Source organism: Artemia franciscana, chromosome 3 (genome assembly GCF_032884065.1).
Source record: "Artemia franciscana chromosome 3, ASM3288406v1, whole genome shotgun sequence".
Classification (NCBI taxonomy): domain Eukaryota; kingdom Metazoa; phylum Arthropoda; class Branchiopoda; order Anostraca; family Artemiidae; genus Artemia; species Artemia franciscana.
This window is the reverse complement of record NC_088865.1, coordinates 12793723-12820844: the sequence shown is the minus strand read 5'-3', so window position 1 is coordinate 12820844 and position 27122 is coordinate 12793723. Positions and strand designations below refer to the sequence as shown.

Genomic DNA, 27122 nt, shown 5'->3' with positions numbered 1-27122 from the left:
CAACCCACAGTGCTTTACTTCTGACCACTTCCAATGTGTGGGGCCACATAGCTATTCAAGACACTGCCAGTCAGTTAGAAGCATACATTTTTTAGCCTAGTGGTTTCAAGTTACCATTTACAACAAGAAAACGTGATTGGATTTTCTTCAAGTAATTACTAGCTTCTCATATATGAGAAAGACATGATAGTTTGATGTTTCCTGATTAATAAATAAATAAAATAAAAGATGTTTTGGTTTGTAGAAGTAATAGTCTTGGCTTTACAGGGTACTTAATTCAGCATCCAAAATTCAGTGCTCAAAACAATTTCATGTTTTTTTTTGCATCCCTATCTTGTCATAACTTCAGTTAAATAATTTCGTGTAGTACCCCAGAACCTGACCTTTTATTTGAGCTATGGTTGGAGTGCCATAAGTACTTTTGGAAATGATACAAGTATTTGGAACTATCAGTTAGAATTGACTGACTACAACAGTTTTTTTTTCCATAAAGGTTAGCCTTCCTTCCAAGCCCAGTTAAATGCAATTGTTCTGCTTCACAACATTTGTTGTGAAACCTTAGATATCCGTGCTAAGGTCAGTCCTATGATTTAGGTTAAGCATAAAATACTGTTCCCTCACAGGAGGTTTTTCGAAGAAAAGCAACATTAAACTAGAGGTGGCCAACAATAAATTTAAATAATTTTTCAGTGTAGGATTACTATAATTCACTATCAATAAATAAATGAAATCAAGAACAGGGGGAACACGAGAACAAATTAAAATTAATAACCCAGTCCAACTCAAAACAGGTGTAACTACCTCAAAGAGGAGCAGGGTAATGCCCCCTGTCCCTTCTAAAGACTAGAACATAATCTATACTTTACTGAAAACTGTCTTTCTTGCTATATATGTTGTTAAGTACTCACAAATTAACTTATTGCTGGGTTTATCCATGAGTTTTATATTTTAGTAATTTTAAAAGGTGGTTTCATGTTCCAAGATTTAAGATTTCGTTTAAAGCTTTATGTTTCTTGAAGGATTATGCTAACATTATCTATTGTTCCTTGGTGTAAAGCAAAAAGAGTGAAAAGGATCAAGTTCTACAAATTCCCTAGGCAGGTAGAACACAGAGATCAATGGCTACTAGCTTTAGACCTTGATCCAAAAAATGTGTTAAATCACAAAGATCCTATTGTGTGCGCAAAGCTCTTGCCATCATATTTTTGTCTCTGAATCCAGAAGACTTCTGCTTACAAGTGTCACACCTGTTGGAAATTTGTCCAATGGACATATTGCTCAAACAAGAGCACAAAATGTTACAGGTGCCAATTTTATTATCTTTATTAATTTTAATGTTTTTAGATTCTTTAAACAAAATTTCTTTGTATTGACCTTTTCTCTCATTAATGCTTAGTAACCTGCTGTAGAGATTTTCTTAGGGTTAGGGGCACCTGGGGAAAATTAATTAAGAAAAAATTAAGTTATTTTAATGGAAGTAAAGAGCAAAACTAAAACTAAACGAGAATTAGGCTATTGTTTTGCAGTCATTATATCATGTACCGGTAAAACTGGTTCAAATAAAATTGCTTGAGACGATTTTCTTTTGTTGTAGAATTCTTAAAAACTGGCACTTATACGCTGAAAATCCAAATTAATAGAACAGGAATAGGAGCAGGAAAGACCTCAGGTAGCCTGCAGAAAGTAAAAGACTAATTTATAAAGCTCTCAATAGTATCTTGTACTATATAGTTTAGTTCCGCAAAAAACATAAGCAAGCTCAGTTTTGTGCAGACTGCTAGTTTTTCAGAATTTTGCAAATATAGGGAAATATCACAAGTCAGTTTATTTGAGCTTGTTTTGTAGAATTGTAAAGCAATAATTTTTATTAGTTTTAGTTTTAACTTTGCTTTTCACTTCCATCAAAAAGTATTTCTTTTTTAAATTAATATTAGGTAGAATCAACTAGTTTGTGGTAAAAAGACCACCAAAAAACGATCTTCATACATAACAAACCCGGCTCCTGAATCAATTTTCCATGCCATTGTCTGTTGGCTTTTATGAAAACAACATATTCCAAACCATTAGAACCAGACAAATTTCACACCATTCGTTGAATCCTTTGATTAAGAGCCACACCCCTAGTTTATCACTATTCTTAGTTGTTTTTTTTTTCCTTGTTTTTTTAGTTATTAAAAAAAAACAAGTGATGTTTTTCTTTCATTGCAGAATAGTTTAATCTTTTTAGGATCACAAGGTTACTGCAAAAATCAATGAAAAAAAAGTATAAACCCTTGATTCAGAATAAAATTAGTGACAATATACCAGTTTTGAAGAGACATTCTGAAAGCATGTCTGGAAAATCATGATCCCAAAGACCGTAGTTTTGCTCGTTAACTATTTAAACTGATTTTTCGAAAATATAAAAACTAATCCTATTGTACAATAGAAACACTTAGACAACAACCACTCAAATGTCAAACTGTCAGAATATTATTGATGGTTAATTTCACCTTCTCAATTTCTAGATTAGTGAAAAGATGAACTTAATAAATAAAATAATTTTTGTATTAAATACTAATACAATTTTAAGAGGGAAAAACTCACACAACAACCACTGTAACGTCAAACTGCCAAAATCTTATTCATGGTTAATTTTACCCCTTCAATTTCTAGATTGGTGAAGAAGATGAACTTGATAAATAAAAAAATTATGGGATTAAATACTAACAAAATATCTACCATGGTCTACGTAAACTCGGTAATTATAGCGTTTTGATTATTGCTTTTAACTGTAATACAATTAAGTCTGCCAAGCGATTGATAATAAATAATTTCTGCAAATTAATCTAAAACTCAAGATTAAAATAATATTATCTTTATAGTTTACATAAAATGTTTAATTTGATTTTTTCAATATTTTTTTTCTACCGGAAATAAGTTTTTGCTCATAAGGTCCTCAGGTCGTTCTGGTACGTTTGCCATTCGTATTGTATATTTTTGCATTCAAATGCCAGGTGAGCTGATTGGTCAAAAACCGACGAAAACTGAACAAATATTCTGAGGTATCTAGGGGATACTTTTCCAAAATGTTGGAGATATTTCTAGGAAAAGGCCCTAAGTCCATAGGAAGCATCAAAATCGTCAAGATCCCAGTTTATCTTAGACCCAGATCCTGTGGAAGTTAACAAACAGCAAATTTAGTTGAACTTAGACTTTTTCATTTTAGAAAATCATGGCATATTTCATCCTATTTATCTGATAATATTTCATCCAAACTATCCGACTAACTCTGCCTAAAGCTTGAATTTCACCAACATATTGACTACTGTGGTGACAATTTCTGAAACCTCTTTTGCTCTACTGTTTGATGACAGTGTTTGCATCACCATCAATTACATGCCTCAGCCTTCTATTTCCTAACAAGAACTGCCTTAAACTTTTTGTAAAGAGATAGAGATTCAAAAATAGGTTTTTTTTTTACCATATTTTAGAATAAATTAGTCACATTATTTTTTTTTCAAGGGTTTACTTATTCTTATTTTGACTTGGTGGTAACTTTTGTAAGAGGCAAAGAGATTTGAATCTTTTTTGGATGTCCTATGATCCCCTTTAATGTCTTCTAGGGATGTCGCTTATTATAAGAAATCACTAATGCCCTTTCTTTATTTAGATCCATAGCTTTTTTCAATTATTCTTGAGTTGTCAACCATTATTGACTTCATGTCGCTTTTACTTTTTATTAATAAAGTATATCTTATCATGTCTTTTGTAGCGTTCTATGTATCATTCAATCCCTCTATATTTCAGAAATGATGGATCCTTTGCAAATTGAGACTGATGAACCCTTGGAAGTTCCAAATACTGTTCATTCATCCTATGATTTAGACGCTCCTAAGAGCATTTCTTGCAGCACGTCCCGGCTTCTGGTTGGCTCTTTTACAGTAAAGGAAGAAGGTATGCTTTCAAAAAGAAATAGTGCAAAAACTTCTTTTTGTTTATTTTAAGCATTGGTCTTTTTTTTTTAAATTGAAGTATGAACATAAATTTTGACACATTTTGTCTCAGTCCCTATGAAACTTGATGGGATTATTCTTTTCATTGGTGGGGGTAGCGGCCTAATTTTTTTTTATATGAAAGCCTTTTTTTATTTACAGATTACGCTGAAGGAAAATTTAGTTGTATTTTTTTAATAAAAGAAGAATATGAATAAATGATTACACTCCACAGAGAAGGTTACACAATTATGTTGATTGATTCACTTAAATTCAGTAAAAAGACAGCTGATTATTGTGAGAGTCCTTGTCTAAAAATTATTATATTGAATTTACATTCAATGCGAAAAATTTGAGTCCTTTCGAAAATTTCTCCATTTCAGGATGTTGATGCAACATCTCTGCTAAGGTGCATTAAATTTTTCTTTGCCAATGTGATTTTTCTAATAGTTTTGAGATTTAAATAGATTTGAAATTAGAGAAAAATGCTTCTTGTTCTCCTAACTTACGTAGCATTTGAACAAGCTTATCATTTCCACATACTTACGAATGGTACGCTTAGGGCAGGTACCAACCAACTGCAATTTGTTATTATTGCAATATATGCTGTTAAAAAAAAATAGGAAAAACAATTTTGGGTTGAAGTTGTCGGTTTGTAAACCTTCTTAAGGTTTACAAACCTTTTCAAGTTGTCCTCAACGAAAAGCAGGTTGCACTTCATGGCAAAACTATCAGCCCAGAACTACCCATCAAAACTTGCTGGGGATCTATCTACGGAACTATGCACTTTATGAAAGAGTCGTGGGAACCTTCACAGTCTTTGTCAATCAATAGAAGGTGTAATATAAATGAGTATATTCAGGATATCAGAAAAGTGCTTTTCGATGATGTGAAACTGGATCAATTAACAGCCTTTTGGAAATTCTTGAAGCCAATTTCACTCGGCTGCCACTTCTTTGAAGGAGAGGAAGCTCTTGCTTCGTGTGTCATCCCGTACTACAATTTGCTACAGCGGCATTTTGAGGAGACTGTACCGTTTTTGTCAGTCTCAAAGGATGAGGAAAGGAAAATCTACAAGTACCTAGAAAATAGGAGGATAACTGCATATGATCCCGCCTTGGCTGCAGCTACTCTACTTGATCCACTCTTTGGTGTAAAACTCACTGACACAAGATGAGTTCACGGATGCAGTAAGTCGATTCAATGAGCTTGCTAAAATTTCCTACCAATTTTGGAAATGTGATGATTCATTTAACGATAGATCTGAAGCTGACTTAGTTGGGGTCTTGAGCACAGAATTCTGCAGCTGCATCCTCAAAAGTGGCCCATTTTCTAAATCATTGTACTTTGTGACTGCAAAAGCTGTTGGATTGGCAGCTTGTTGGTGGACTTGTTTTTTTTTAAGTTGGTGCTTACGGGACTGGCTATAAAAATCTCAACAATTCGTGTTACTGTAGCCTCCTGGTCCGTCAGTCACTCAATAGCAAAAAAAATGAGCTGCGCCGTGCAGCTTCTAGAGTGCCTGGAAATCGACGTGAAAAACCGGAAGGGAGGTTCGTGCTGCAATCATGTCTTTCTATCAATAGTTCACTGCCACGTAATAGTGGATATGGTCTACTGGAAGATCATCCGCCAGACATAGGGTTTGAAGATGCAGCAGATGAGGAGAAGGAGGAGCAGGTGCAGCAACTCTAGCTTATCTCTTATTATCTCTTATAAAGAATTATCTGAAGCCTAAAGGGCAGTTTTTTATAGTTTTTTTTTCACACGTGTAAACGAAGTAGGACATAAACAAATAAAATGATCCACAAATAATATTTTTCTTATCAATCTGTCAGAGAAGAGAGAATTTTTTCTTTTAAATTCAAGAGTATTGAAACTGACCACTTATGCGGTAACTTACCAAAGTTACCGGTAACTTATTCAGTTAGAGTAAGTTTTGAAACTTACTGGTAAATCTTGTACATTATTGACACATACTTTTAGTTATAGAATTTTGTAAAAGTGGCACTAATTTACTGAAAATCAAAACAAAAAATTGCAGAACAGGCATATAAGCAGGAAAGACGTCAGGTAGCCTGCACAAAATAAAAGACTAATTTATAGGGCTCTCAATAGCATTTTTTTTGTATATAGTTTAGTTCCCCAAAAAACTTAAGTAAGCTCAGTTTTGCACAAACTGCTAGTTTTTCAGAATTCTGCAAATATAGGGAAATATCACTAGTAAGTTTATTTGAGCTTGTTTTGTAGAATTGTGTAGCATAAACTGTAAACCAATAATTTTTATTCGTTTTAGTTTCAACTTTGCTTTTCACGTCCATCAGAAAAAATCTTTCTTTTTTTAAGTTAATATAGGGTTGAATCAACTAGTTTGTGGTAGTAAGACCACCAGAAAAACGATCTTCAAAGGTAACAGACCTGGCTGCTGAATCAATTTTGTTTGTTATTGTCTATTGGCTGTTATGAAAACAACGTATTCCAAACCATCAGAACCAGAAGAATATTTACACCATTGTTTGAATCATTTGATTAAGATCAAGGGCTAACACCCCTAGTTTATCACTATTTTCGTGCTTATTTTCTTTCCTTGTTCTTTTTGTAATTTTTTGAAAAAAACCAGTGATATTTGGCGTGTATTGAAAATCTTATTGGAATCTTTCGAATTTTTTTAGGATCACAATAATACTGCAAACATTAATGGAAAAAACGTATAAACCTTTGATTCACAATGAAATTAGTGACAATATTCCAGTCTTGCGGAGACATTCTGAAAGAATGTCTGAAAAATCATGATCCCAAAGACCATAGTTTGGCTCGTTAACTATTTAAGTCGACTTTTCGAAAATATAAGAACTAGTACAATTGCAAGAGGGAAATACTCACACAACAACCACTGGAACGTCAAACTGCCAAAATCTTATTCATGGTTAATTCTACCCACTCAGTTTCTAGATTAGTGAAAAAGATGAACTTGATAAATAAAAAGACTATTGGATTAAATACTGACTAAAAATCTACCATGGTCTGCGTAAAAATCGATAATTATAGCAGTTTGATTATTGCTTTTAACTGTAAAACAATTAAGTTTGCCAGCTGATTGATAGTAAATAATTAATACAAAATAATCTAGAAACTCAAGGTTAAAATAATATTTTTTTTATGTATTTTACGTAAAATATCAAATTTGAGTTTTTACAGATTTTCCTCCGAGATAAGTTTTTGCTCATTAGAGCCTGAGCTCGTTCTGGTACATTTGGCATGCATATTGTATATTTCTGTATCCAAATGCCAGGTGAGCCAAATGGTGCAAAACCGAGCAAAACTAAAAAAACATTTTCAATGGCTATTCCATTTTTTGGATAATCCAAATATGTTTGGATTATCCAATTGGATAACCAATGGTTAATCCAAAATAGCTTCAGAACTATTCTAGTAAATGGTGTGTGTGATAGAGTCCTTAATGTCTCCTCCTTTCTGGAGCCAGCATACTATTGGACAAGGTGTATTATGTAAAGCGTTAGGCATCTATGGGATATTTTTCCAAAATTTTGAAAGATATTTCTTGGAAAAGTCCTTAATTCCTTAGGAATTATCAAAATTGTAAAAATTCCAGTTTATTTTAGAACCAGGTTCTGTGGAAGTTAACAAAGAGCAAAGTTTGTTTAACGTCAGACTTTTCATTTTACAAAACCATAGCATATTTCATTCTATATTTCCGACAGTATTTCATCCAAACTATCCAAAGCTTGCAACTCTGTCTAAAGCTTGCATCTCACCAACATATTGCCTACTGTGGTGACAATTTCTGACCCCTCTTTTGCTCTACTGTTGGATGGCAATGTTTGCACCACCATCAATAACATGTCTCAATCTCTTATTTCCCAAAGAGAACTGCCTTAAATCTTTTCTGAAGAGATAGAGATCCAAGCAAAGTCTCTTCTACCTTTTTCGAGAATAAAGCTGTAACATTTTAAATTTGTTTATTTTTTTCAAGAGTTTATTGATTCTTATTTTTTACCTGGAATTGACCAACCATTGTAAGAGCCAGAGAGATTTGAATCTTTTTGGATGTCCTATGGTCGCCTTTGATATCTTTTAGGGATGCCGCTTATAAATAAGAAATCACTAATGCCCTTTCTTTATTTAGATAGATTTTTAATTATTCTTGAGTTGTCAGCCATTATCGACGTGATGTTGTCTCTGCTTTTTGCTAATCATGTTTATCATGTCTTTTGTAGCGTTCTATGTATCATTCAATCTCTCTGTTTTTCAGAAATGATGGATCCTTTTCAAATTGAGACTGATAAACCCTTGGAAGTTCCAAATGTTGTTCGTTCATCCCATGATATGGGTGCTCCTGAGAGTAATTCTTGCAGTTCGTCCAAGCTTCTGATCAGCTCTTTTACAGTAAAGGAAGAAGGTATGCTTTCAAAAAGAAACAGTGCAAAAGCCTCTTTTTGTTTATTTTACGCATCGGTCTTTTTTGTATAAATTTAAGCGTAAACATAGATTTTGACACACTTTGTCTCAGTCCCTATGAAACTTGATGGGATTATTAATTTCTTTGGTTGGAGTAACTGCCTAATTTTTTTGTGGATATAAAATAGTGTAAGTCTTTTTTTATTTGCAGATTATGCTAAATGAGGATTTAGTTGTACTTTTTGATAAAAGAATATAAATAAATGATTACACTCAATAGAGAAGGTTAAGCTGATTGTTGAGAGATTCCTTGTCTAAAAATTATAATAGAAGGAAAAGGATACGGCATTAGACTTTAAAGTCCCTACCGGCGGTGCTGATCTCTGTTTCTTGGCCCTTTAGCAAGGAAGTGCAATGGGGGGTTGGAAGCCAGTCATCCTGTGCTTTCGCACACCCTTCTTGTTTACCTTCCCCAGATTTCTCCAGATACCCATTTAGAGCTGGATCGACTCTGGCTAAGCTTACAGAGTCACGCCACTAACCCCCGTCCCAAACTGAACAATGCGGTACACCGGGATTCGAACCCGCGTCCTCTTAGACAAAGGATCCTGAGTCCAGCGCACCAATCTGCCCGGCCAGGACGGCTATCCGCTCGGCCAGGACGTATAAAAATTATAATGTTGAACGTAAATGCGAAAAATTTGAGCCCTTTCGAAAATTTCTCCCTTTCAGGATTTTGATGCAACATCCTTGCTAAGATACATAGAATTTTTCTTCGCTAATATTATTTTTCTAATAGTATTGAGAATTAAATAGATTAAAATTGAAGAAAAAACGCTTCTTTTATCCAGTCTAAACTTTGAATAGCATTTGAACAAACTTATCATTCATACCTACATTTTTGACAGTTTTAACTTGAACTTTTCCACATATTTACGAATGCTACGTTTAGTGCAGGTACCAATCAACTGCAATTCGTAATTATTGGAAGATCTGTTGTTAGAAAAAAGCAGGAAAAAACAAATTTGGGTTCAAGTTCTCTAGAATCTATTTTAGACTTGAAAATGAGCTTGACAGGAGAGGAGAGGTGTTGCATATTTTTTAGTTTCTTTTCTTTTGCCTTCATTTACCATCAAGATATAGGACTATTATTTCTGTTCTTTTTATCAACTTTCAATTATCTTATAGTCGTCAACATTTTTTAATCATAGGCAGTGCAGTCGGCATGATGTTTTATATTTAATTTTTTTTCTGACTAAGGCACTTCGTATAGAAGAAGTTGTAGAAAGTTCAAAAGAAGGCCATTCGGCTGGAAATTGAAAGCTGTAGTGCTCATTTTTAAGAATTGATAGTTTTTGGAGGGTAATAAGCCCCCCCCCCCACGCCCTTCATTTCCCTAAACACATCCGATCAATATTTTAAGTTGAACATTTGTTTCAGCATAGTCGAAAGGTTCAGTAATTATGCATTTGGGGACTTCAACCCTCATAGCCCTTAGGGTAACGGGCTATAAGTTATAATAGTTGCCCGTTAATAACACATAAGGTTTTAAAGGAAGGAATGGCCGTATAAACTTCCAAGGGAGCTCATTCAATAGAAGATCAGAAGTTCCAGTTCATTTTTGCTGACTCTAAAGTGATCGGAGGGCAACTAATACGTTTTCTATTCCCCAAATGCATCTTATAAAATTTTTGTTAGCCATTTTGTTCAAAATAAATGCTTCGGGGTTGACAAGCCCCCTAGAGTCTTGGGGCAAGGGTTGTAAGTTATGCACCGCGGCATATAAGGTTTTTATGGGATGCTTAGTCATGAGATCATGGTGGGGGCTCATTTGGTTGAAAATTAACAGTTCTAATGTTCTTTTTAAGAGTCAAAACAAATTTGTGGGCAGCTAACCCCTCCCCCTCCACGCATCCTTTCCCAAAACACATCCAATCAACATTTTAGGGCAGCTATTTTGTTCAGTACTGTTGAAAGGTCCAGTAAGTAAGTCTTTGGTGGTATCAACCCCCAAACAGACCTGAGTCGGTCCAAAAGCGTTCGCTCAGGATCATTTACAGAGAAGGCGAAATTCTATCCTCCTTCCTCCTTAAAGCTGCACGCATTACCACCTTAAAAGAAATGAGGTAACAAATTTGCCTGCTTTTTGCTAAATCAGTCATTTCCAATCCCCGCTCTGAGGACTTACTCCCTGATTTTCACAATCCCATTAGAATCTGACTCCCCCCGTCAGCCTCCTTAGCAATCCCAACTTACTCTCTGATCCATGCTGTTACAGAGAGGTTTCGTAAAAATTTTATCCCCTTTATTCTGGAGCACCTTAATAATAATTCGTGATTATGTACTCGCCAAATTCCCCTTTTCCTCTATTGCCGTTTTTATTTTTGATTTATTGTAATGTTTTGTAATTTAATTGTCAAGTTTACTGATTTGCCCTTTATCTTTGATGATTTTGTCTTTTTAATTTCTTTTTAAATTTAAATGTTTGACTTAATGTACTGATTTGAATTTTTTTTTTCTTAACTTTTACTGACATATAAGGCGAATTCGGCTCTACAGAGCTTGTGATAGTTTTGAAAATAAATATTATCTGATCTTATCTAGACCTAAGGGCAAGGGCTGTAAGTCTTCTTCAACAAGACGAAGGATATTCAGGTGAACCTTTCAGAGATTGTTGAATGGAGCGTTTAACTAAATCGAAACATATTGCGTGCATACGGGTCGTCAAAAAGGCGTAACTCAGGAATGACTGAGTCTATTAATTTGTATCCAAGGAAATCATAAGGGAAGTGATCAATTAACCAAAAAGCCTATATTTTCACGTTACTACCACTACCACCACTAGTACCTATAAAACTGCTGCTTTTGTAACCAGTGCTACAAAGGCTGAGGATATTGAAATGAAAATATGAGGAAGTGTTGAGAAGGATGTTAAACTAACCCAGAGGCATCATGTACCTACTACTACTGCTATTAATAATGCTACTACTACTTTTAATACTACTTCTAATGTAACACTATTACCGCTCCTACTACTGTCACTACTACGGTGATACTACTGCTATTAAGGCTACGTGTATAAAGGTAAAAATTTAACACAATATTAACGGTGAATTAGAACTAAATCAAAACACCCTATTTGCATGCAGGTTGTTCAAAGGGTAGATCTTAAGAATGGACTTGGGTATTTAGTTGTAATTTTTTGAGAATGGTTGAAGAGGAAGATCAATATAACAAAAGGAATATGCAAATACTACTACTAACACTATTACCTTTCCTATTTTTAATTCTGCCACTGGTACTGCTACTAAATAACTCTAACGTCTACTGAAATGGCAACCACTTGCAAGGTTAAGAGTATTAAGGTGAAAAGGGCGTCAAAAGGGGTTCAAAAGGACACATTAGCAATGTTGTTTCTTTTTTTCTGACCAAGGTGCTTTATATAGAAGGAGTAATTGTAGAAACTTCAAAAGAAGCTTGTTTGATTGAAAAATGATTTTCCTACCGTCTGTTTATACCTCAAAAGAGATAGGACGGCAAACAGCTCCCTTTTCTCACATCCTTCGTTTCTCAAAACACATCTAATCAAAATTTTGAGATAGCTATTTTGTTCAGCATAGTTGGAAGGTCCAATAAATTATGACTTTGGGAATATCAACCCCCCACAGCCCTCTGGTCAAGGGCTGAAGATCATACTAGTTGCCCATTATTAGCATAATTATGAGGCTTTTAAAGAAGGGACGGTCGCATTAACTTTGGAGGAGGCCCATTGGATTGGAGGTCAGAAGTACAGGAAGAGTCAAATGTGAATAGAGGGCAACTGCCCCCACGCGCATATTTTTTTCCGAAAGTATCAGATAGGAATTTCGATAATAGCCATTTTGTTCAAAATGGTTCAAACACCATATAACAAGGCTTTCAGGGTAAATACAATCCCCCAGAGCCTAGGGGCAAGAGTTGTAAGTTATGTCCAGGGAGCATATAAAGTTTTTATGGAAAAGCCGATTCCATAAACTTTAGAGCAGGCAAATTTGATTGGAAATTGAACATTCTAGCTCTGTTTTAGCGTCAAAAGTGGTAGGAGGAATAACAGACCTCACCCCAAACCTGTTAATTTTCCAAACATATCCCATAAGAATTTTGAGATTGCCATTTTGTTCAGCATAGTTGAGTGGTCCAGTAACTAAGTCTCTAGGGATATTGGCTTTGTCAACCACCTATAGTTATGCATTTTTCCATTATACGTTATAGCTAAATGTTGCTTTAAAACTAAGTCAAAAGGCACTGTGTGTATGCTGGTTGCTAATAAAATATCTCAGCAAGATCCCGAGAACGACTGAGGGTATTAAGTTGAACTTTCATTTTAATACTGTTACTGAATCTGCTCTTGCAATTCAACTTAATCCAAAAAGTGTAAGTATGTCCAGGCTGTCAAAGAGTATAGATTTCGGAAATGGTATTCAATTTATTTTTCAGGTCAACTTGAGGAGATATAAAACTAAATTAAACAATACTATCTGTATCTGTGTCGAAATTTCCAAAAGGGTTTATGTTGCTACAAAATTGTTGAACATTTTTCGCTAATATGCAAACAGTAAGCCAAACTATGGATTCCTTTTGGAAAAAAACTGAAAAGATATTGAATATGATTTTCTTTTCTACGAAAAAGGTTATATCAATAAAAAACGAACAGAGACAAATTTTAAAACTTTTATCTTGTCAAAGAAAAGTAAAGAGCTCCGTTGGACCAAAAACGAGCAGAAATAAAGCTAAATAATCTTCCAAGCGTAACCCTTTAAAATCACTATCAATAAATAAATTAAACTAAAAAACGAACAATAATTACAATAAACTACTGCTACTTCTACTAACAACTCACCGCAGCACCAAGTCGCCTGAGGCCAACAAAGCTACGCACGCTCCTCCTCCATCCCAATCTATTCAAGGCTCCCCCTTTACACTTTCCCCGGGAGTTTCCATAAATCTTTCTTTATGACTTGTTCCCACCCCAGACGAGGACGACCTGCTTTCTGTTTAACCCTAGACGGTTGGCCGAAAAGGACAATCTTCGGCAATCTGTCACCCTTCTTCCGCAGTTACGTGCCCTACCCACCTCAACCTTTCTATCATGATAACCCTAGAAAGCGGTATTGAACCACATTTTTCATACAGCCTACTGTTTGAAATACTGTCAGTCAGTCGGATACCCAGAACAATCCATAGGCAATTTCTCTGGAAAACATCTAGCAAATTTTCATCCGCTTTTCGGAGTGCCCATGCTTCAGAGCCATATTTGACCACTGTCATCATTTTAGCTTGTAATATTCTAATCTTGGTTTGCAGAATTTTCTTCCTATTCCTCTAAACTTTTTTTTAACTGTGAAAAAAAAAACAAAAACACTGAGCCTTGGCTGTTCAACTTTTAACATCTTCCCTGCTCACACCGTCTTTACTAATATTACTACCAGGGTAAGTGAAGCTGCCGATCTGATCAACCTTTTCGTTACCCGACGTCACCTTTTCATCTTCACTTATTCCTAGCCTTAGTGACTTAGTCTTTTTAACATTTTTTTTGCAGTACAATAAACAATTCTTTTTTATTTGCAATAAACAACCCAGTCAAATTCAAAACGAGCAGAAACTAACGTGAGTGGGGCTGACAACCCCCATACCTTCTCAAGACCAAAACATAATTTGTACTTTACTGAAAAAAAAAACGAATTTGTATTGACAGTTAAATATACATAATATATAGTAATATTTATTCCTTAAAGTCTTAATAACTTCGGATTTATTGAAGTTAATAATGAAAATATATAGCTGATTATTTTAAAGTTCCTTGTATAAAAATTCCAATGTTAATGTAAATACGAAAAAAACTGAGCCCTTTCAAAAATTCTTCCATTTCAGAATTTTAATGTTTGCCAGGATTTTGTTTTATGCGTCTAAATTTTATAAACGTATTGAGAATAAAATAGACTGAAAACTAGAGAAAAAATGCTTCTTTTTCAGTCCTAACTATAATTTCTTCATTTGAACAAACTTTTCATTCAACCTATGTTTTTAATGAATATAACTTAAACTTTTTGTATGCTGACCAATGGCATGTGTAATTACTGCCAGTTCTTTCTTAAGAAAGAGAGGAAAAACAATTTTTGTTTAAATTATTCACTGGAGTATGTTTTAGACTTATAGAAAATAAGCTCGGGGGGGGGGGTGTCTTATATATTTTGCTATCATTTCTCTTTTCTTTTGCCTAGATTTACCATCGAAATTTACAACAGTTATCTTTGTTCTTCTCATTCACTCTGATCAATTGATCAAGGTCTTTTTGTGTCATTCGATCACACTATCTTACAGATGTCGTGGATCCTTTGCAAATTAAGAATGACGAACCCATGAAATATTCAAATTTTTCTCAATCATCATTTGGTTTGGACATCCCTAAGATCAGCTCTTGCAACTCGTCTCATGATCTGGTTGGCTCTTCCTTATTAAATGAAGAAGGTATGCTTTTAAACAGAAAGAATATAAAAATCTTTCCGTCCTTTTGTTTATTTTGCAATGGGCTAATTTTTTTTGTTATCAAATACAGTATACTCTGGTATTTTGACGCATTTGGTCTCAGTCTTTATGAAACTTGGTATGATTCTTTCTTTCATGGAATTGGATTTTTGTGATTTTTGAAGAATATAGAGAAACGGCTTGCAGTGTCTAGATGCTCCTAGGCTGTTTAACTAAAGAAATTATTGCAGAATTTGTCATTAAAGATTAATTTTAAAAAACTAAGTTTTTCTGACGGAAGTAAAGAGTGAAATTGAAGCTATATATATATATATATATATATATATATATATATATATATATATATATATATATATATATATATATATATATATATATATATCAATAGAACAAGTACAAATAAACTAATTAATTATGCCTCCCTATGTATCTAGGGTTATAGAAAACTGGTACTATACTGAAAACACAAAAGACAGTTATAAAATACAGGGATATTGATTTCGGAGTCAAAAGTAAATACGTAGCCTGACAGCAATAAATTAATCTGTAAAACTTTTCATAGTCTTACACCAGTTGTGACATCAGTAACTTTCAGAATACAACTTAAATTATCTTAAAAACATAAGCATAAAATTAAATATTTCTTAGTAACCGCAAAGTCATTGAACAGCATACAAAAACATTGGATTGATTTATTGGTTAGCATTTTGGTTTTGCCAGCTATAATTGCAATAGTCAGTAATATACAATCTTAATTTGTAAGAAATATGCTTTAGTATTACTCAAAATGGTAAAAAAAAGACATAATATGAACTCTGGAAATTCTGTTATTTCTCTCTACACAGAAGTGAATTTCAAATTATGTTAAAAATTCTAAAGCTAGTCTATAGTCCTAATACTATCAAGATGGCTTTACTTCGAACTTGTCTACAAACTAATCATGACTTGTCCTTTTCAAAACCAAAACGAGAGCCAGTCATTGAACTGAGCCATTGTGCTGAAGTGATACCAAATTAAACAATAAAAAGACAATAAAGAAACAATCCTAAAATGCTTTATTTTTATTCTATAAAGTTTCCTTAATTGGTTTGCCTTTACTGTACCAAAACTCCTATATTATTTAGTGTTTATAGAAAAGCACTAGTTTTCTTTAATCATAAAAACATAGGAAAACATAATTAATTTGTATATTTATACTAGTTTTATTGAAATATATTAGACAGGCCGTGAAGTGATTATTTTGTGCGTTTTAAGTTTCAATTTCCCTCATTAGTTCCCTCGACAAAACTTTATTTAATTAATATTTGCTCTTTTTTTTATTGAAATTTAATGTAGAAACAACGCCACAATGATCTTTTTCAATTATACGGAATAATTTCTGTTCGTTTTAAGTTTTGATGTCACTCCTTACTTTCAGTTGAAAACATTTTTTTTTATATAATCTCTAATCACCACCGATCTAGGGGAGATAAGACATCTGTAGAAAATATCCCAGACAATATCGACAGCTACGAAAATTTTCGGGGTTGTAACAAACAATTTATTATCCGTACTTTACTAAACAATATACGTTTCTCAGAAACGTTTGTTTTTCGATGAACAGAAAGTTGTTTTACTCGGCTGACTTCGCCCGAAAAAGCCATAATGAAGACAGGGCCCTATAAATCGCCTACTGGCTTGCAGAAAGGAGAAGGCTACTGTAACAAAAGAGAGCTTTTTAATGGCTCATTTAAAAGCTTATTTTTATACCTAATCGCTTTTTATAAATTTGACTTAAGAAGATATTCCCGTAAAGTGCACTTTTGGTTGTTTTCCCATTTCAAATAAAAAAGTGGCTTTTCCAGTGAAATGACCACAAAAAGGTATTTTTCAAAACCTAGAAAAGAGCAAAACTAAGGGAGCAAGGACGTCCCTTCCCCTTAATTACCGCCGTTAGAAATAGCGCACAGGCCTCATCGCAGAGCGAAGTTTAAAGGTAAAAAATTCAAACTAGTTAAATTCAAGTTGAAAATTTTTTAGTTTTAGTGAAATTATTTTCGCAATAATCTTTTATTTTTAAGATGAGTAGACGATATATGAAACTTACTAAGAAGGTTTGGAGGGGGAGTATGCGTGAGTGGTTTTTATAAACCTCCAGTTTAGGGTTTTGGACCATAATTATTGCAATGGTACCGTTTTGACAACAACCCCCATGCTTTCTAAAGACCAGTGCATATATTGTACTTTACTGACAAAAAATGAATATGTATTGACAGTTAAATATACATGTAGTAATATTTATTACTTAAAATCTTAATAGTTTAGGATTTATTGAAATTTAAAATGAAAATTTATAGCTGATTATTGCAATGCTCCTTGTCTAAAAATTGCAATGTTAATGTAAATGCGAAAAAAAACTGAGCCCTTTCAAAAATTCCTCCATTTCAGGATTTTGATGTTTGCCAGAATTTTTTTTGTCCGTCTGTATTGAGAATGAAATAGATTCAAAACTAGTATAAAACAAGTTACGTGAGACTTATGGATGGTAGAATTGATAAAATGTACATAGATATGAGTAATAGCTTTAAAATAAGCCTTCCGGGGATATGCTTTAAAAAATGAGTGCATCGCATTTGCAAAAATAGTGGATCATCTGAAAAGTAATAATAATAAGGGACAAAACCGTGATTGAAAAAAAAAAGAAAAAAAAAGAAGGAATCGAACGCATGGTTATCTAATTTGAAGTCCAGTGCTGTACTAATAGAATCACGCCTCTAATAATCTAAGTTAATATATTGGTGTTTGTAGGACTTAAATTGCGTAGCTTATTAAGGGGGCCTGGAGGAGGAACATACGGGAGGTGTTCTTGCAAACCTCCAGCTAAGGGTCTTTTACCATAACTATGACAATGATACCGCTTTATACTTCCAAGATTTTACGCTTAAGAAGTGGCACCAAAAGTGCTGTTTTCGGTGCTATATCTCACTTGTGGATGGTAGAATTAATAAAAAGTACGTAGATCGGAGCAATAGTTTTCAAATGAGCCATTGAAAATCACTCTACAAAGTTCTGGTAACCCACTAGCCCATGCTTTTTCACTTGAGATATGACACCAAAAGTGCCATTGGAAACTTGCAGATGGTGGAATTTATAGGAAGAGCGTAGATATGAGCAAAATCTTTTATATGAGATATTAAAAATCTATCTACGATGTTCTGGTAGCCCGCTAGCCCCTCCCCTTGAGAAATGGCATAAAAAGTGCCATTTTTCGTGCCATATGGCTTTATAGATGGCGGATTTTATAAAACCCACCTACATATGATAAATAGATTTTGAATGAGCTCTTAAGATCTCTATGATGTTCTGGTAACCCGTTAGACCTGGAAAAAAGAAGAGTCAGGGTTTTTGACTGTTATTATTACAATGATACCGCTTTATACTTCCAAGATTCTTCGCTTAAGAATTGGCACAAAAACTGTTGTTTTCAGTGCTACATCTCACTAACGGATGGTAGAATTAATAAAAAAAAAACACGTAGATATGAGCAATAGTTCACGTAGGCTCAAGCACATAGATATGAGTAAATTGCAACGGAAAAAAGAAGGAGAGGTCAGTCCTAACCATACAAAACAGTGATTTTCCTTGTTGTTCCAGGAGGCACGTAGAAATCACAACACATGTTTTTTGGCACTAATTTTTTACTTTAAGACGAACCAAAATAATAGTTACCATTCCTGAATCAGTGTCAGATGGCAAGCTTTTTTTTCTAAACGTGTTTTTTAACTGTTAGTTGCTATGGGCTGTGTTTCGCTCTTTACTATGTTGTAGCTACTTGTGCAACCATGACAAAGTGCAACCATGGCAAAGATTTCGTTAGAAATTCCCGAAGAGATGGGTAACATTGAAATCTAATAGATGGTAGAATTTGTAAAAACCTAGTAAATGTAACCAATAGATCTTAACTGATTCATTATACATCTATCTACGATGGTGTGGTAGCCTGCTAATGTTGCAGTAGCTTACTGATGAGCAGACGTTTTATGGAACTTACTAAGGGGGCTGGGAGGGGAAGTTTACGGGAAGGGTTGTTGTAAACCTTCAATTAAAGGTTTTGAAACATAACTATTACAATGGTACCTGTCTTGCATTTCAGAGCTTTTCCGCTTAAGAAGTGGTACCGAAAGTGTTGTTTTCAGTGGTATGCTGCACTTAAGAATAGTAGAATTGACGAAAAACACGTAGATATGAGCAATAGCTTTCAAATGAGCCATTAAACATCACTCTTAAAAGTTCTGCTAGCCCACTAACCCTAGCTAGAAAAACCTAGCAAAATGTTCTATGTTGAAAAAGCAGTTTAAGATAAAACTCAATTCAAATTTAATTTAATGTCTAATTTTTTCATTTTTTTCCCCAGCTACTATCTAGCAGAGTTGGCAACTAATGCTTAAAGCTTACATATTTTGTCTGTAGATTTGGTCAAAAAACGCTTAAGGCAAAAAATTAAGCCAAAATTGATCTTAGAAACAAGACGAGAGTTAATTTAAAAGCTTGACAATTCCTTCCCTGAGTTGGCCCTGGATTCATTTTTTTTATCCTAACCCTTTTCCAAGGTAGCAAAAAGTAGCCAAACTAGAATTTCACCTGTAGCTTGTTCAGGTATACACATCATTAATTTCTGTGGTTTTATTAGTAAAATGTTAATTTGAATTCCTGGAATTGTTTCTTCAAAACAACATTTTGTTATTAAGACTGAGAAAAACAATAATTACCATTCCTAAATCAGCTACGAATGCCAATTTTTCCTCAAAGTTTTTATATTCACATTTATGCTATCTCAATTGTGTTGTTAACTACAAATTTACCAAGGATTTCTTTAGTGAGTGTGAGTAAACTGCTAATAAATAAATTATAGTAATACAACTTAAAAATAAGTATCATACTATATTTACAGAGAGTTGGCTACTATAGTAGCGGGTTTGAGCCTGCAGTTGTAAGCCAACTATTAAATAAAAACCCATTAAGTAACACTGGCAAAATAAGGTATTCCTGAAGAAATATAGGATACAGTTCTTTAGATTATCTTTAACCTCATAAAGATTCCTATTTCAAGTTATATTCCAACATATCAAAACTATATTTACTTTATTACACTTTATTTTCTTGATATGGTCTTAGGCCCAATACACACTTGGAATTGTTTTTTATTTACCAAGTGTTTCTTAGAGGTGTATAGGTTAGGATTGTAAAGGACATATTGGGTAGTAAATAAACGCTTGGTAAAACAAAAGTCAATGGCAGGTAAGTTTGCCATACCTTTCATTGTTAAAAATGAAAATGACTGCTGATTATTGTAAGGTTCCTTGTCTAAAAATTGCAATGTTAGTGTAAAAAAGAAAAAATTTGAGCCCTTTCAAAATTTCCTCCATTTCGGAATTTTCATACAATATCCCTGTTGAGGCACGTAGACGTTTTTCGTGCCATTTTTTTTTTTTTTTTTTTTTTTTTATGAGTCTGTTTTTCTTTTAAGCATATTGAGAATGAAATAGATTTGAAACTAAAGAAAAACGCTTCTTTTATCGTGACTGAACTTACTTAACATTTGAACAAACTTCTTATTCAGCCTACATTTGTAATGATTACAACTTAAACTTTTTCGATTGCTGACCTATGGTATGCGTAGTGCAGGAACCAATTTATTACAAGTTAAAATTATTGCAAGGTCTGTTGTTCAAAAAAGAAGGAAAAACAATGTTTGGTATAGAGGTCGTAGAGGTCTTACATATTTTGTAGTTTTTTCTCTTGTCTTTTCTTCTGCCTAGACTTACCATCGAAATTTATAACAGTTATATCTGCCGATAAAAAATAAATTTATATAAAATTTACAATAAAAATCCTAAGCAAGGTGTATGAGGCAATTTTCAACTCAAGGATTCTCCTTTGAGAGAAAGATTATAGGGTTCATTGCGCAGTTTACTACACTTTCTGTCGTTCCATGTTTTCTGTAGTTCTTTTTGTGTCATTCAGTCACTTTATCTTTCAGAAATCGCCGATCCTTTGCTAATTAAGTATGACGAGCCCTCGAAACTTGCAAATTTTTCTCAATTATCCTTCGGTTTGGACACTCCTAAGATCAGTTCTTGCAACTCGTCTCAGACTCTGGTTGAAGGTATGCTTTCAGATTGAAAGAATGCAAAAGTCTTTCCATCCTTCTGTTTATTTTGCATTAGGCAATATTTTTTTTTATCAAATAAAGCGTAAATTGGTATTTTGACACACTTGGTCTAAGGCAAGATGAAAATACTTTCTTTCATGGACTTTGATAATATTCTTTCGTAATTTATGACGATTATAGAGAAAATGCTTTTAGTATCTAGATGCTCCCAGAAGGTTTAACCAAAAAGATTATTGTAAAATTAGTCATTAAAAAAAAAAAGTCTATGTGCGGGTTTCTAGAGTAAGACTGGTAGTCTATTCCAGGCTACCAGTCTTACTTATTAATCTCCCTGTTGCCATTGAAAAAGGTATGCTGAACCTTGTTTAACCAGGATCATGCAAGGATTTGAAACCTGTCCAAACCATAAAGTAGGCGTTCAAAGCGGGGAGGGGGAGGTATCCCTGGTAACAATGTTACCCTGTAGCTTTCATGGCTTAGTGAAATTTATTGGCAGATATTGTCAGAAAAATGTTCTATGTTGAAAAAGCAATTTTAAGATAAAACTCATTAAAATTCAATTAAACTTTTAAATTTTGGATTTATCCCAGCTAGTATCCAGCAGATTGGCAGCAGATTTGGCAACTAATACAAAAGCTAGCATAGTTTTGCTGCAACAGAGTTGGTCAAGAAATGCTTAAGCCAAAAAACTCCTTGCGGTTTTAAGCTAAAAATTCTTCCAAAATTGTCGTTGCCGGTACAGGTGACCCTGGTATTCACGCCATCCATTCTAGATTTCGCTTAATCACGGTTGCACCAATTGAACATTAACCAATCATTAAAACAAACATCTCTAAGAGAAACCAGTTCATAACAATCTCCTCGACAAACTGTTTTTTTTTTCAGTGAAACATGATTTGCATAGTTTAAAACAAAAACAAAAGTGTCCAAATCAAATATTTTCCAATACTTATAAAGAACAAGACAAATCGATAAAGTTTTGTGATAATTTTGCACAATTTCATTATAAGTAACGTACGTAAACAAAAAATATTCAAAATATGGGTACGCGACATCTTGAATGTAAAATTTCATACGGCAAAGTTGAAAGTTAAATGGCAAGCAATATTTTTTTTTTTATTGTATTTACTCTTCAAAATTTAGAAATTTATAATAAAAGCCCAAGCATGGTGTACAAGGCAATTTTCAAGCCAAGATTTCTTCTTTGAGTGAATGTAAAAAAGGGAGCATTACATAGTTTGCTACACATTTTGTCTTTCCACGTTTCCTGTTTTTTTTTTTTTTTTTTTTTTTTTTTTTTTTTTTTTTTTTTAAGATTCAATCACTTTATCTTTCAGAAAGCGTGGATCCTTTGCAAGTTAAGAATGATGAGCTAATGAAAGTTTCAAATTTTTCTCATTCATCCTATGGTTTGGAAAATCCTAAGATCAGTTCATGCATATTACATCAGGCTCTGGTTGGCTCTTTCAAGGACGAAGGTATGCTTTTAAATAGAAAGAATACAAAAGCCTTTCCATTCTTTTGTTTATTTTACGTTAAGCTATTTTTTATTAAAATAAAGCATAAGCTAGTATTTTGATAAACTTGGTCTTAGTCTCTATGAAACTTGATGTGATTCTTTCTATCACGGAACTTTAGTTTTTGTAATATGTGAAGAATATAGAGAAAATTCTTTGACTTTCTATATGCTTCCAGAAGGCTTAACAGAATAACGTTAATTAATTAACTTAAAATCAGTAAATCAAGTAACCAATGAAGGAATTATTGCAAAACTCGTCATAAATAGCAAGAATAAAATTCTGGTTGCAAATTGTTCTCAGAAGTCTGTTCTAGTCTAAGAGAAGAGGAGGGTAAAGGGTTTCACATATTTATGTAGGTTTTACCTTTTTCTCTTCTCCTAAATCTTGTTTCATAGCTCAAACTTTCAGAGTACATTATTGAGAGGCAAAAAAAGATCGAAAATTGTCAGCAATGCTTTGGCATTTAGAGGTAAGGGATTAGGTAAAATTTAAAATATCCCTGAAAAGCATGTTGGCAAGGCTTTCAAATAGATTCTCTAATGGAATGTATTTTTCCCTGAGCTCAATGCCCCTGATGATACTCTTTTTTCTGTTTTTAAAGACTTCGACCCCTCTTTTGTCCTAAACAAAGTTATCGAACAGTCTCTTGCTTGTTAAAATGTGTTTTTATTATTATTTATTATTATTGTGTTATTATGTGTGCGTTATTAAAATACGTTTTTTGCTTATTAAAATGTATTTTATTTTATTATTATTATTATAGTTGGGGACAAAAATGTGTACATATTCTTGACAAATTCCTCATGGCCCTTATTCCTCGCTTGCTTTTTAACAGAAAAAAAAATCAGGTAGCACTTTGTTTAGATTAGGGACATCCAATATAAAACCTTCCCCCACTGCCAACTTTTGGGCAGAAAGAAAGTTTTTTTTTTCTCACTAACTGGCTTGAAAACTATAAGACAAGTACTTTAGCCTGGTGGAAATAACGATTTCCAGTGATGTACAACCATTCTTTACATTTTTCAAGGAAGTTCTCAGTTCTGCTTGAAGCTTATTTTGGAATTGCTTTGAATCATGGGACATTTTTTCAAAGGATTACACGACTCCCAAACACTGCCCAGCTTATGCTGGCTCTTGATTTTAAATGATGGTATTTTTTGTCCAGCATCTCGTATGCTTCAAATCTTCTAAAATCAGTGAATTCCTGAACTCGGAAAAATTGAATCAGCTAAAAAACCAGACTTCCGGAAATATATGTTTCCCTCCCTCTCCATTTCCCTAAAGACTTATCGATTGACACCTCTTGTAGCCGGGCTTCACCTTTATTAGTGGGCGTTGTGCAACACTGTGTCTATTGCGATTCTCAATCTTTCAACTTTCCGAGGGAGAGGAAACCTCAGTTTCCTCTCCTTGTTCCTTCTCCACAGTCACCATCAAGATCATCTTATTCACTAACCCAAATATGACGGATTGTTAAATACCCTTAATACCCAACATCAATACCCTAAACAATACCATTAAATACCCTAACAACATCAGCGTTTCTTTTATCTCCACCGGTGATGTTCAAACTTCCTCCTGTATGATCTAAGTGGTACTTGGACAGCTGATATCGAAAATTGGGAGGTAATATGGTAAATATGGTTGAAAATATGGCTGGCAATATATAGAGGTAAAACAAAGTTGGTGATATAGCTGCCAGTATAAAAGAATGAAATCAATGTTTCTAAGTTATATGAATGTTATATTAAAAAAGACAAACATTGCCCATACTTTGCTGATTGCTACTGGATTTATTAAAATATTTTCCTTAAATAACCATATCCAAAAAAAGTGTGGTATTTATTTCTTGACATTTTCTCTTCGCGAAACTATACAATTTTCAAGTCAGCATTTTCTCAAGAAAGAACAAAATGAACACTAACAAGCTATTGATTTGAAGACAAAACACAAAAACTGTTTGAAGACAAAACACAAAAACGCAGATTGTGTATACTCCAAAGGTTACCCCACTTCTGTGTGTGCAAAGTAGTGTGCCCCAAGTATGGTGAAAAGGTGCCACAGTTAGCTTAGTATGAAATCCTAGTGTCCCTTTAGTTGAATTATCAGTTATATTGAATGTGACTTCAGGTTGGAGGGGGCTTAATAAACCTCTGTAAATGTACCATCCGTCTCAAACATATTGCTTTGATGGGTCTTTAATTGCGGCTAATATCTTGAAACACCGTATTTGGTTTTAGCGAATGTCAAATAGTATTAAAATGGCTAACATAAGCACACAACAGTAAAGTCTTCAGTCAATAGCTATAAAATAATCGCGTAACAGTTGTAAGATTCAGAGAAATCCCCTTTCCCCAAAAACTAAAAAAAATTTGAAGTAGTCTTGCCCCCCCCCCCTATCTGAGTCAGGTTTGCTTGGTATGTTAATTACCAGTATCAGTAGGCTGTATTATATTGTAGTACATGTTTTAAATACAAGTCTTTTAGTCGCAACCAATGTTTGGTTGACATCAAATTGGTTTTAAAAAGAGTCGTTCGTCAGTGCAGGCTGTTCTACCACGTACTTCATTATTTAATTATACTTTGGATATGTATATTTTTTCGCGTAACTAGAGTATTTGAATCAGTTGATTAGGATTTTCTTTGTTGCATTCGTTTTTTTTTTATCAAGACCTCCTGTAAATTTTACGGCTTATGAATACACTTTTTGAGGTTATCTCCTCATAATTCGCAGGAAAGATTTTCTTGCTCCTCCTCCCAACAAAGTGCACTCTTTCATATTAGCGCGAATTGATATGGCTATTTGACCAAGGGGGGGGGGGGAGGGGTTAGTGCAAAAGCCAGAAGGTTCTAAAGTTCTAATATAGATAGTCTATTGTACCCATTCATAACAGTGTTAGTTTTATACTTTACCTTTCTCGTCTGGAATCTGACCGTTTGGCTTATCGATAATCACTATCAGCTTAAAGGTCAACTACCTTACATTTTTCTCTGATCTTATAGGCTCTTTTCGTAGCGGTCGTTCTCGGAAGATACATAGTGGACTTGTTAAGGATTTGCCAAGTACTGGAGAAACTATTTGGTTGGCCAGTTTATCCAACCAATCGAAAACACTTGAAAAAATTTCTTTAAAAACAACTGTTGAGATAGAAAAGCTAACAAAACGGACTATTGAAGAAAACTGCTGCGGTAAATGGCGGTGTAGTGATTGTGGAAAGATTGAAAATTCTTTTTATTTCTTACAACTACATAAGTCTACAAACTGTGAAACAGGGCTGTCATTTATCTGTGAAATTTGTCGTAAAGAAATAGATAACTACTCAGATTTTGCCGTTCATTATATAAAACATGAAGCTGATAAAGAAAAGAAGTGCCCCATTTGTTTATGTCCGAATGTTAATGATATAAAGGAACATTTAATTGTGAAGAATCATCTTTCTGAGGATATTACTGGATTTAAATTTACTGATAATGAATGCAAGAACAGCAATGAAAAGACAAAACCAGAAATTTTTTTCAATTCCACTATTGGTGGATACTGTCAAGGTATTTATTTTTACTATTGTAATGTTCACGGTGATTCCAATTAAGCCCGAATTTTTGAATAGCACTTTCGGGTTGTGCACAAAAAAAATTCTGAATGTGCCTATTTTCATTTCCTTAGTTAAGAAAGATCTCTTTCCTCTGTCCGTCAATTAAATCAAGATGATAAATGTTGTTTAGTAATTTTTTTTTGCTGAATTATTTTTTTGATGCATCTTGATCATACTTTGACTATGTATATATGCAGTGTTTCATCTCAGAAGGGGGAGGTTGTTTAGAAAAGGGCCAAACATTTGAAAATTGTTTGGTTTCAACATATAAGATACATTAATGAAATTAATGTATTAATTTCAAAATACATTAATGAAAATTTTCGATGCTCTGTGGACTACGGTCCTGGAAATCCAGTTAAATTTCAGATTAATTTTAATTGCCAAATTTTAAATCTTATTAATAAACCAGCTATGGAAGACAGCAAGGAATTATTACTGGTGTCTACTTGTTTAATTTAAAATAAATTTAAATGCTAATATTCTAGAACTTTGGAATCTTCCATTTTCTTTGTTTTGAAGTTTGGTATTTTACTCGCTTATAAGTGTTAATTAGGGTGTTAGATTATATGAAAAAAAAAATACGGCCATTAATAGACAACTCCTTTTTTTGTCAGAAATTACTTGTGTATTAAATTCACTTCAAATTCTTTTTGCATAACCCTTAGACTATTTTAAGGGGTTTTTGGCAAATAACCATTGAGTTCTTTAAGTAAATGTTCACCTTTGGCTTCTATTCATTTGGGCTGGGATCTTTGAAGACTTCTCGCAGAATCATTAATTAGCTTCAAGTAGAAACTACATTGTTACGATGAGTCATCCCAAACCAAAAAGAATTTTAAACGACCGGATATGGGTAAAACTTCACTGGAGTAAAAATGAAGTTGTGTTCATACATTGTGGAAGACACCTGGCCACCCGTCAAACCTCCCTGACGTTT

The 27122-nt window shown here is 33.7% G+C and overlaps 1 protein-coding gene across 1 annotated transcript in view; it reads left to right on the top strand.

Moving 5' to 3' along the window:
- Positions 1-1283: 1283 nt before the first annotated feature.
- LOC136024888 (zinc finger protein 184-like) overlaps positions 1284-27122 on the top strand; it is a 95914-nt gene continuing 70075 nt past the window's right edge. Inside the window, exons 1-7 of the mRNA XM_065700419.1 lie at positions 1284-1304; positions 3790-3936; positions 8248-8394; positions 14754-14900; positions 20938-21063; positions 22407-22547; positions 25593-26135. Of these exons, the coding sequence (XP_065556491.1) occupies positions 3792-3936; positions 8248-8394; positions 14754-14900; positions 20938-21063; positions 22407-22547; positions 25593-26135 (1249 nt within the window). The 5' untranslated portion in view covers positions 1284-1304; positions 3790-3791. The remainder of the gene's footprint in view (positions 1305-3789; positions 3937-8247; positions 8395-14753; positions 14901-20937; positions 21064-22406; positions 22548-25592; positions 26136-27122) is intronic.